The sequence below is a fragment of the Alosa sapidissima genome, chromosome 15, assembly GCF_018492685.1.
Source record: "Alosa sapidissima isolate fAloSap1 chromosome 15, fAloSap1.pri, whole genome shotgun sequence".
Lineage (NCBI taxonomy): Eukaryota > Metazoa > Chordata > Actinopteri > Clupeiformes > Clupeidae > Alosa > Alosa sapidissima.
Genome location: NC_055971.1, coordinates 26,765,955 through 26,778,454, shown reverse-complemented (window position 1 = coordinate 26,778,454; position 12,500 = coordinate 26,765,955). Strand labels below are relative to the sequence as shown.

The 12,500-nt window shown below is 44.5% G+C and overlaps 1 protein-coding gene across 1 annotated transcript in view; it reads right to left on the bottom strand.

Moving 5' to 3' along the window:
• prkd2 (protein kinase D2) overlaps nt 1-12,500 on the bottom strand; it is a 56,422-nt gene that overhangs the window by 15,233 nt on the left and 28,689 nt on the right. The window contains exons 3-12 of the mRNA XM_042064324.1: nt 9,323-9,454; nt 7,757-7,953; nt 7,463-7,643; nt 7,026-7,094; nt 6,160-6,322; nt 5,901-6,012; nt 4,921-4,998; nt 2,783-3,080; nt 2,149-2,201; nt 1,977-2,049 (exon numbers count right to left, since the gene is read on the bottom strand). Of these exons, the coding sequence (XP_041920258.1) occupies nt 1,977-2,049; nt 2,149-2,201; nt 2,783-3,080; nt 4,921-4,998; nt 5,901-6,012; nt 6,160-6,322; nt 7,026-7,094; nt 7,463-7,643; nt 7,757-7,953; nt 9,323-9,454 (1,356 nt within the window). The remainder of the gene's footprint in view (nt 1-1,976; nt 2,050-2,148; nt 2,202-2,782; nt 3,081-4,920; nt 4,999-5,900; nt 6,013-6,159; nt 6,323-7,025; nt 7,095-7,462; nt 7,644-7,756; nt 7,954-9,322; nt 9,455-12,500) is intronic.

Here is a 12,500-nt window from a genome sequence, read left to right as displayed (position 1 = left end):
TATTGTCCCCCAACAATACCGTCATTACCGCGACAGTCTATGATTACTACTAGGATTTTTTTAGGATAAGACTTGTTTGTGCCGTAACCATGGAAATGAATAGTGACAGGGAAGCACATGTCAGCCATGAGAGAAGAGTGATATCTGATGTCTGAAAAAGTAAGTAATTTAATCATGTGTTCCTTCTGATCATGGAGTAGACTTATTCAGCGTCATTACCATAAATGCTGTTGCAGCAATATTGTTATGAAAAAAAATGAAATATTCACATTATTTACACATTACTCACATTATATTCACATTTATGTGTATTTAAAGTTCATGTTGTACTAGCTGATGAATGATGTTAGCAAATCCATGACCCTGATTTTTATTTTTTCCTAAAATAAGATGAAAAATGTCATTACTGCAACCGTCATTACCAATACAAAACTTGTGATAGTGATGGCGGTAATGACAAGTTTTCTGTTTCACCATCTATATTTTATCATCTGTTTAGAAATTAAGCTAAAGAAGCCTAATAGTGTGATGTTGCAATGAAACTCAAGTGAGATACCTTACTTCCTAAAACAAATTTACCCTATTTTTTTTCAACTCGCATGACTCCCAAGACATTAGCAGAAAGGTCTAGAGAATACAGGGGGAAAGTATAGGAGACCTCTTTTTTCTGTCAGTCAAGGAACAATAATAAATGCTACTGTAGGCCTACAAATATTTTATGCAAATATTTAACCTTATACTGACTTAACCTTAACTTTTACAGATGTCCACTCTAGCACGCATTTAACATTGGAAGTATACGTAAGAATTGTCGATGACCAGTTGCCATGAAACATTTATTTGTATCTTCCTAGGGATGCAGATTAAACAACAAAAAGAAAAAAAACATAAATAATCACATTTCAAGGAGGTTTCATTTTAGGTCTGAAATATGCATTGTTAAACCATACCATGTTTTTCCTACCGGTAATAATCTCAATATAGTTATGGTCTGTATTTTGATATTTTCTGCTGTTTTATTACATTGTTTCATGTTTTTTCTCTAGAAAAAAAAATAGAGGTTTCTGGTTTAGTTTTGTTCCTATTTTTGTGTATTCAAACATTCCCATTTTTGCATTGCTTGTCATTTCCAAAACACGATGTCATTACCAGAACAGCATGTCATTACTGCCACGTTCCTTAATTTACAGTAAAAATACTTTAAAAATAGCTTTATCTTCAATATTGAGCTACTACATGAAAAGCTTAATGAAATACTTATCCACATATTCAAAGAAAAAATATCTAAAACTACTTTTCCAGAAATTAAACAAAAGTGTACTTTGTTGAACACGGAAAATCACATTTTGATGCTGAGAATATCAAAATATATGTAATTTGCTGAATGTGAACATTTTGAATTTATACTTATTGTTGATGGTTAACAATGTTTACAACATAAATGAGTTTAAATTATCTCCTTGTTAGATCATTTTATTTTATTTTCAAGTTTTTGATGTTGTGATGGGAATGACATTTTGTAATGCCAGTTGGCAAATAAATATAAATTATTTTAAATATATTTAAACCCGGTTGTGGCCAGCATTATACCTTCATATTAAAGTATGTAAGCATTGTCTTGGCATAATTTAAACCAAAATGTTCCTGATTTTATAATTTAAAATTTGAGATGGCAAAATTGCCCCCAATTGAAGAATCACCCTTATATACTGAGATTCATACAATTCATAGACATTTCTTGCACAATGGTATTTCAAAGTGTTTAACAAATTAAACATTCTGCTTTAAATGGGACTGCCAATTTGCACGGATGATGATTGAAGAAAAAATATGAATGTACATGAATTCTATAATTTTCAAAGTGTGACAATCTCATCAAATAACTATCACCACTTAGTTCATTAATTGCCAGAGAAGGGTTAGCATAATAGACACACACACATAAAACACAAACACACACACACACACAAACTTACCGCCATATACCACCCCAAACTGTCCAGAGCCTAACACCTCATCTGCAAAAATCTGGTACACCATGCCAATGTCCTACAGGAGACATGATAAATCAAACGTGATGACCTTCACATGTACACACACCGCCCCCCTCAATCCCCATCTCCTCAGGTGGAATCCTCGTCTACTTACCACATTCTCCTGGATCTGACTGTTGGAGACAGAGATGCTCACAGAGGCTTGTCCTGACAAACACAAATCAATAGCGTTATATAAAAACTCCAGGCCAGAGGCCACTAAATCCCTCTATCGAGTACTTGTGTTGAAATATGTGGCCACTGATCCTGTGCTTTCAGATTGATTGGCATATTGCTTTGCTTTCTCGGTAAAAAATATTGAGTCTTCTATCCTGGATTATGTAGCCATTAAATGTATATTGATGTATTGTCATCTAGGGACAGGGAAAATCCGAGAAAGACAATTATGCCAGTGACTATACGGAAGTGCCCAGTGTCCGACATGTACAGTAAATATGGATTCTACTAAAGCTTTGGTTTTTAAAATGCTGCTGCAATGTTGTCACTACTTCAACAGGGTTCAGGTGGATAACAAAGAGCAGGTACATTGCAATCTCTTCCCTAACCAGAACTCTGGGACAACCCGTGACCTCCTGTTATCACGGTAATCTCTTCCCTAACCACAATTATTGGACGACAGTCATCTCTTCCCTAACCATAATTATGGATGACCTGGTGACTCCCTGTACTCACGGTCATCTCTTCCCTAACCATAATTATGGAACGACCCAGTGACTTCCTGTACTCACGGTGGGGGGTGTTGCCCTCAGTGGGGGGCGCATCCTGGAAGATGATGGGCATGAGGGCTTGGCGAATGACGCTCTCCCAGGCCTTGGCGACCTCCCGCCCCACACCGCTATTGGGTGCAACACTGCTGGGGGAAGGGGGAGAGGCCATGTTGGGAGGCAGGGGCGGGTTAGGGTCCTCGCCCACGAAGTAGCGCATAGTGCCCGTGATGATCTCGAAGCAGTGGGGGCTGGCACCCGCGGGCAATAGGCTGAAGTCCACAGCCGGACTCAGCTCCAGGATCTCAGAAAGAGGAATCTCCTGCGGACGGGGAGGAGGGATGGAGGAAGAGGGGGAGGAGAGGAATGGAGGAGGGGAGATGTAGAAGAGAGGAAGAGGAGAGGGGGGGAGAGAAGGAAGATGAGAGGAAAGAAAGAGGAGAGGAAGAGAGGATGAAGGGGAGAAGAGAGAGAGGAGCAGAGGTGTAGAAGAGAGGAGGATGAGGAGAGGAAGGGAGAAGAGACAGAGGAGAAGAATGGAGAAGAGGAAGAGGAGAGGTGGAGAGAGAAGGAGGAGGAGAGGATGAATGGGAGAGGAGAGTAAGAGGAGGAGAAGAAAGAAAATGGAGAGATGGAGAGAAGAGAAGAGGTGAGCGAGTGTGAGAGAAATGAACAGAAGGGGGAAATGAGAAGAGAGGAAAAAAGAAGGATGAGGAGAGAAAAGAGGAGAGGAGAAGAGAGGGGGAGATGAGAGGAGAGGAGAGGAGGAGAGGAGAAGAGAGGGGGAGATGAGAGGAGAGGAGAGGAGGAGAGGAGAAGAGAGGGGGAGATGAGAGGAGAGGAGAGGAGAGGAGAGGAGAGGAGCACACGCCAGGACAAAGAAAAACATTTTTGTTTACCTCACAACTATTTAAACAACCAATTAAGCAGAATACACCCCCGCTTAATAAACCCTGCCTACTCAATGGAGAAACTCCAATTCTCATTACCAACGCCTTGCTTTAAATTACTTTAGAGTTGCAACGCTGAGCAGGACATGAACAAATAATTACAAACAAAGTGCCAACACTGCAGATGCCAATTTCAACCTGCTAGGCATTTGTTTCTGGAGAGTCATCATATGTAAAGTGCCGCCACTCCAGGTAATAATGTATTAGTTTACAACTGAGTGGAGCCCCAAAACCACCTCCTCACTGTGAGGAGCGCTAGCTAGGGAAGAACAGGGCTGGGGAGGGGGGGGGGGGGGGGGGGGGGCATTTCCCCTGAGGCCCGGCCAGCTCCCCACTCCTCAGGCTGGCCCTGTGGCGCAGAAAGGAGCTCCATTATTGGCCGTAATGGATAGGGGGCTTTGAGGGCTGGAGAACTGAGACGCAGTCTGGTCACACATACAGTACACAGACATGGACAATCTGCCCGGCGGCTCAATCACACGGGCACAGTGGTCAGGTGCAGCGGAGCACGTGGAACCATGGCCTCTCATGTCTGGCTCTCTGTGTGTATGTGTGTGTGTGTGTGCGCACGTGTGTGTTTGTGTCTGTCTGTGTGTGTGTGTGGGTGCGGGTATGTGTGTGCGGGTGTTTGTGTGTGTGTGTGTGTGAAATGTGACCACACACAGGGTGTGAATCGAAGAAAGTTGTGTGTCTCGTCTGTGTGTGTGTGACAGTACTTGTTGACTGTTAACTGTACAAAGACACACTGTACTATTGATGCTCTGAAGTCAGCTATGCTGCCTGAAACACATTTGGAGTCATCAAAATAAACGAGAAGAGAGGAGAAGAGAGCCATCGCTGACTCATAGGGCCTGTTGAGCTGTGTTTTTAGAAAGCATCTTGGGTGATGCGATTGAGCTAACCACTTGAGCTCAGATTCAGCGGCACATTCATTAGAATTAGAATCCATTGTCCAGGATCTCAGACCAGCACGACAAGTGGTTTAAGTGATCGAATTAGATCACAGTGCGTCTTGGGGATTGTTTACACTTGCATTTAGAATGGAGCACTTGTGATCAGATCACTACCTAGTCATTTTAAAAACAAATGTAATTGTACAGTCTCTTAGGCCTTAGGCTTCATAGTAGGGAGAGAGAGAGAGAGAGAGGGAGAGCGTGAACAACAGGAAGGATTAACACACACTGAGAGCAGACCCAGGGATGCTGCACGTACCTTGTAGTATTTGTTGGTGGTGTCATTCTGGAAGAGGATGATGCACTTGCAGTCCAGGCGCCAATAGTGCCGCTTCCTCTGTGGGGCGAGAGGTCAGGGGTCAGCTCGGGGTCAACAAGGAGTAGAGCCGTGACCCCAGAGAAGGACGGAGAGAAGAGCAGGCTAGAAAAAAAGAAAAGAAGGGAGGAAAAGAAGAAGGGTAGAAGTATAGAAGACTGGATAGAAGAACAGAGGAGGCAGAGAGAGGCCATAAGAAGTGATTATGCGGGAGAGAAGAGGAGGGGGAGGAGAGGAGAGGGAAGGAGGAGAGAAGACAAGGAGAGGAGGAGGAGAAGGAGAGCAGGAGAGGAGATGAGGAGAGGAAGGAGGAGAAGAGGAGAGCAGGAGAGGAGATGAGGAGAGGAGGAGAAGGAGAGGAGAGGAGGAGGAGGAAAGGAGAAGGAGAGCAGGAGAGAAGACGAGGAGAGGAGAAGGAGAGCAGGAGAGAAGACAAGGAGAGGAGGAGGAGAGCAGGAGAGGAGAGGAGGAGGAGAAGGAGAGCAGGAGAGGAGATGAGGAGAGGAAGGAGGAGAGGAGAAGAGGAGAGCAGGAGAGGAGATGAGGAGAAGGAGAGCAGGAGAGGAGAAGAAAAAGAAAAGGAAGAAATAAGGGTGTTAGGCAGCAAAGAAACAGGAGAGATCAGTGAAGGCTACTGACTGATTATTGTAATGTCCACCAAGAATGGCGTTATGTATCAACAACTCCAACCAGAAGACCTGTGACATGGAGACATTTCGGTAAAGGAGAAACAGTCACGTAGACTAAGAGGGCTGAAGCTAGTATATTTCTGTAGTGGATATTTAGAGAAAGAGAAAGAGAGAGAGGAAGAGATAGAGAGAGAGGAGGAAAATGGAGGAAGAGTGCGAAGATAAAGAGGTAAAGAGAGAGAAGGAGAAATGGAGAGAGAGAAGAAGACTGGCCCAGATGAGGCGTGGTGGTACCAGTGTGTCCTTGTTGCTGTAGTGGACCATCCAGCCTTCTTTGATGGAGGTGCTGGAACGACGTGTGGTCTGCCTCATGGACTGGACTACTCTCATCAGAGGGATGTTCACACTACACACAGACACACAAAAAAGGGGGCTGTGAGTGTGTTGGTTGGTTTGTTTGTGTGTGTGTGAGAGAGTATGTGTCAGTCCGTTTGTCTGAGTGTGTGTGTGTGTGTTTGTGTGTGTGTGTGTGTGTGTGCTGCCCTGTCCTGACCTCTGGTCCCCACTGCTTCCGTCCTGTCCGCTGTCTGGGGAGAATGACCCGGGGATGCTGCAGGCCTCGTCCGAGTCGTCCATCAGAGAAGACTTATCAGAGTCGGCGTACTCACTGCTGTAGTCCATGGGCACCTCAGTATCCGCACTGGGACTCAAGATGTCTGAGAGGGAGAGAGGGAGAGAGAGAGATGGAGAGGGAGAGAGTGAGAGAGGGAGGCGACAGAGAAATATGGAGGGGTAGAAATGATGATAGCAGAGAGGGAGAGATGGAGAGGTAGAGACAGAGAGAGAGGGAGATGAAAAATGAACAGAGTAAGACAGGGTGACAGATTGAATGGATAGAGAGAAATGAACACCAGGAAATTGGAAGAACAGAGACCCATCACCGAAAGAGGGAGAGAGAGAGAGAGAGAGAGAGAGAGAACATGAAGAATAGGAAGGAAATAAAGGAATTCCAAGTAAGAATGATAGACAGACAGACAGACTGATTCATTCCTCTTGTGACTAACGATCACACAATAAAACATACTGTAGATTTGGGAATCTTCACCACTGCATGCATTGCCAAATATGGGCGTGTTAAACCTATACTGTGGAGTAATGTATATGGGCATGATAAAACCTACAGTATACTGTACAGTAATGTATGACACTTGCTCACAATTTAGATAGATAGATAGATACTTTATTGATCCCCGGGGGAAATTCAAGGTCTCAGCAGCAGCATACATACAACACAAACACATTCTTTAACAGCATATATATATTTATATATATTTGCAGTATACACCCAATAAGTATGAAGAGGAAATTGTGTTTTCTTGCGGACTGAGCCCATATGAAGTGGCCAGGACATTATCTCACCTATGGTCTCTCCTAGACAGTCGTTGGGCACCTTATAGGCACAGCGCTTGTGGCAGTTGAATTTACAGTCTGTGGAAAAGAGAGATGGGCACTTAAAGGAGATAGCCGTTCTTAGCATTGGGTGACATCTTGAAATGTAATTTGGAATTATTCACACAGACATAACTAACTATGATGAGGTAAACATGTAAAGATGTATTATTCAAAATATATTTCAACATGTGATGCTATAACATTGATTTAAATACTAATGATTATCCATGCATAGTCACGCAAACTGACCACATACTCAACTACCTTAAAACACTTCTACATTTACACACACACACACACACAGGCAAACAAGTTAGTTTACCGTAACACACAGACACACACACACACAAACACAGAGACGCACACACACACACACACACACACACACAGCCATACACACTTGCCTTTGCACTGGAGGCCCTGTCTGAAGAGTCCGCGCAGCAGGCGCTTGCAGTACTGGCAGACGGTGGGCCGCGTGTAGGAGTGTACAGCGAAGGTGTGCGGAACCTTCACCTTACTCATCAGCATCTTATCCAGGTGCACCGGCCGGCAGGTGAAGCGCCGCGCCTCGCTTGGGGTCCGAGGCTGGACACATACACGAGATGGGGTCAGAGGGTATGTGTATGTGTGTGTGTGTGTGTGTGTTTTTGTGTGTGTGTGTGTGTGTGTGTGTGTGCGTGTTATTGTGCTCCACCTACCATCTGTGTGTGTGAGCGTACGAGATTGGTTTCTTCCGAGGTGGTGCTGGTGCTGACGGTGCTCAGGGACTCACTGGTGGTCAGACGCATGGATTGGCTGCTAGTCAGTGACGTGGTCGACAGGCGCCGCTTCCTCGCCCCACTGCAGTTGTTGGGGATGCTGAAGGCACAGCGCTTATGGTAGTTCAGCCCACAGCCTGCAGGGGGCGATAGAGATAAGGGAGGAAAGACAAAGAGAGAGAGAGAGACAGATAGACAGAACTTTTGTAACTTCTATTGCTTTTCCATCTTCCAACAGCCACAGTGTAAGAGAAATTATTTTTTACCAAACATTTCCACTTACTTAGCGGCACTTAATTGAGAGAGGTTAAACTATATAAACATTGTTTTCAAACTACCTTTGCGCTGGACTACTACTTTACCTTACATTAGCATTATACCTTTGGCACTTTTGATATCCGAAGTGTCTAGCCATACCAACAAGGCACATTATGACTCACATCACATGTCATTTCAACACACAGAGGGAGATCTGATAACTCTGATAGGATGGAGGACGAGAGATAAGCATAAGGAAGAGAAGACTCTGTCACCGGTTTATCTGTGTCGGAGCGTTACATAAGCTACGTTGGAGTTCACCACAGCACACCTGGTCTCTAACTAGGGAATCCCCTGGAGTGGGGAGCGCTTAAGTGAAAAGTGCTATTTTACTCATTGTGGTGATGCTTTTAACGACTGTGGTTATCCAGAGAACTCTACTGTCTATCTGTCTGTCTCTCTGTCTATTTGACTGTCTGTCTGTCTGCTTGACCTTGTCCATCTGTTGGTCAGCCTGTCTCGCATGAGGTGTTTTTTCAGACGTATCAAATTAGCACTATTTTGCGAAAGTGAAACGAAAACAAATTTTTCGCATGATTCTAAATGCGTTCAAAAAGCTGTCACGTTGCATGTGGTCTAGAAAGACGGGATTATTTGGTCTGTTGGTTCGACGTGAGACATCGGTGCAAGTCTACTCTGAGCAATAGCAAAAGGCAAGATTTATAATGTTAAATTTGGACTATACAAACCTAGAATTATCCCACGTTGTAGCTGCCTTAATTTACATTCTGACTAGCAATTTAGCTACCATGGGTTTTGGTGGATGAAACTAAAGATCAACTGTAAAAAAGGTGTCAGATTTTGAGAGGTCCTTTGTCACATTTATCTAAAATGACTGTTGTGAGAAGATAAAACTCATATTTAGTTGCATATTACTTAAAAGAAACACCAAACATTCATAATTGTACATTGTGCTTTGTGGAATTTTGACAAATATTTTATTTTGGAAATGCAGCTAGAGATAGACAGACAGACAGACAGACAGACAGGCAGAGAAGCAGGCAGACAGACAGGTAAACTGACAGACAGACAGACAGACAGACAGGCAGAGAAGCAGGCAGAGAGACAGGTAAACAGACAGACAGCTCTATCAGCTCAGCTCTCAGTTGATTCTGAACTCAGGGTCCTGATCCAACCCAGCCCTCGGTCCGTCCCTGGCCGCGGTCAGACTTGCCGGCGGAGACTCACCGTCACACTTGAGGCCCTGCCGCACCAGGCCAAACAGCATCTCGCCGCAGTGGTCACAGAAGGCCGGCGCCCGGTAGGAGTGCACATTCAGCGCATGGGGACGGATCTGGAAGTCCTCAAAGGTGGCCGCCGCTAAAGTTGAAACATACACACGCGCGCACACACACACACACACACACAAACATACACAAATAGTTTATTTAATCAACGAGGACACCATATACTCCACCTATTTTGGTCGTCTGGTGCTGTATCAGTGTTATGCTCTGGGTCTCAGCACACATTTTAATGATGTAAAGCAGAGACAGACAGCTTAGCTACAAAGACGAAAAACCACAATGTTCCATCCATATATTTACCTTGTGTTGAACGTATATCATCACACACAGACACACACACACACACACACACACACACACACACACACACTGTGGCCTTCCAAGGCATTTGATCACATGCAGTCAGTAAGTGGAGTTTATCAACAGGGTAAATACCAGGGAGAGTTCAATTACCCCAAAGAGGATTTATTTCGCTCCACATTCAACAACATGGCCCTTTGTTGATGCAAGACAAGCTTATAACGTGACCAATCTTGTGGCATCTGATATTCCTAATAAGTCACCATATTCATTGTATTTGGGCCTAATTATATTGTAACGTCGGCGCACAAGACATTGCATAGCGTTCTCCCACGCAGGGCATGCTGGGATGCGGGAGTAAACATTTGGGGTTTATGTCTTTATTTCTCCTAAGTTATAAGTGTAAAGTAAGCGTCTTTATTGTAACATGTTTCCCTTTTAGTTCTCCCTCGTGTGTGATCCTTTTTGTGTGGGGGGATGTGTCCACCCCTGTATGTGTAGCGTGTGTGTGTACTTGACCTGCTCCGTGTGTATTGTGTTCTGTGTCTGTGTCTCTGCTCTCGTTCTCAGTTAATAAACCATTTGATTGGACAACTGTATGTGTCGCTATCAAATCGTTACAATATCATAGCCATAAAGCTATATTGTTTTTTAAAAAAACTTTCACCCATTGTGTGTCTTTCTTAAAAGTCTAAACTTTGTTCTTTTATAAATGTCAGTCCACAAGAGGCTTAATAGCTCAATTTAATTTGATGTGATGTTTCTCTGTACTGCTGTTTCACTGCCTGTGTGTGTGTGTGTGTGTGTGTGTGTGTCTGTCTGTGTGTGTGTGCCTGTGTGTGTCTGTGTGCGTGTGCATGTGTATGTGCGTGTCTGTGAGTGTGTGTATGAACATAGATCAAGCACCTTCACACCCCTCAGTGCTTCAGTGCTCTGACTAATTTGCTTACCTTCCCTCACACTGTTGGTACATGTGTGCTCAGGCATACGGATGCTATAACCAACCCCCACCCCTTCACACAACCCCCCCCCCCCCCCTCTCTCTCTCTCTCACTCTCTCTCTCTCTCTCTCTTTCACACATATGCACACACACACACACACACACACACACACACACACACACACACACACAAGCAAACCTGCAAACCTGCACATAACATAGATGAGCACCCACCCTTTGCACCCATACCATGGACACACAAACACAAAGACAAGCACACATGCATGCACACACACACACACACACACACACACACACACATACACACACACACACAATAGCAGCACACACCACTAACACACATACATGTATACACACATACAGAGACAAACACACATGCACATACACACACACATACAGACAAACACACGCATGCACACAGTACATAACACAATTTACGAACCTAATCCAATCTTTCTCACACACTAAGATCTTATACAAAAGCCATGTGGCAGAACTAATGTGGCCTCGATATCCCCTCTATCACCTCTCCTCTATAAACAAGACCATGCCACAGCAATGCAGGCAGTCCTCAAACTGCATCTGTTTACCGAGAGAGAGAGAGAGAGAGAGAGAGAGAGAGAGAGGAAGAGAAAGAGAAAGTTTCCTCGTTTCTCTCTAAAAGACAAGTTCAGCCTGTTTGAGCATGCAGGTACACATATACCCTTACACACACACACACGCACATACATACATACATACATACAAAGACAACAACACACAGCAGTAACAAACAAATACATGCAAACACACACACACACACACACACACACAATAGCAGCACACACATCAATCTGTCTTTGTTTTTGTGTGTTTTGTAGCTGGTGCACTTCCTGCACAGGGAGTTTCCTGTAGAGATCCTTAGAGCATCAAGGTTACATTCACTAGTTCGCCCGTCGGCATGATTGCTATACCGAGTGTATAAGCTAAGCGCGTGATTGGCATGGTAGCTGGCCGTGGTCATGGAATGCCTGAAGCGGAGATCGCGATAGAGCGATGGCCACTTGCACCCCCCAGTGTAAGGAGGATGCGTAACTGGGCCATCAGTGAAATGGAGGAGTAAGGGGAGGAGGAGGGATAATTTTGCGAGCGCCGCGGCGTGTGACGTATGGATAAGGAGGCGGGGCTTAAATACCCTGGCGGCGGAAGACAGGTGAGTTAATTGCTGTCAATCATCCCCAAGGGCTCCTCCCGAACTTTGTTTAGAAAACATCATTAAAACACCCCACTGACACACACACACACACACACACACACACACATACACACACAATAGCAGCACACACCACTAACACACATACATACACACACACACACACACACACAAGGTCAGAAATCATTTGACTGTGTACAACACTAGCAGTTAGGACAATTCCCAAGCTAAATGTGTAAATATGCATTCACTTTGCACTGCACAGGATGGACATCTTCTATCGGTTCAGTCTAAAGAACTGCTAGAGGTGTTCTCTTTTACATACCTGTCAACACTCCCGTTTTTCCCGGGTTTCTCCCGTATTTCAAGGTCATCTCCCAGCACCCTCCCGTTTTGTTATTTCTCCCGGAAAACTCCCGTAATTTGCATGGCCATCAAACTTCATTTTAAAATCATTGATCCATTCAGGTTGCCAGATTGCGTATGAAATACACCCTACACATACACGATCACTTTTTCACAATCACAATTTCAACCGTTTTGTCATAGGCTAAAACCTGGCAACCCAAAACCCAAATAAGGAAGCAGGTGCCGACTGCGCAGCCTGAGTCTCGTCGTAAGCAAGCGGGCTAGTTGAATGGCCTACTCCAGAACTAGCTGTTGTG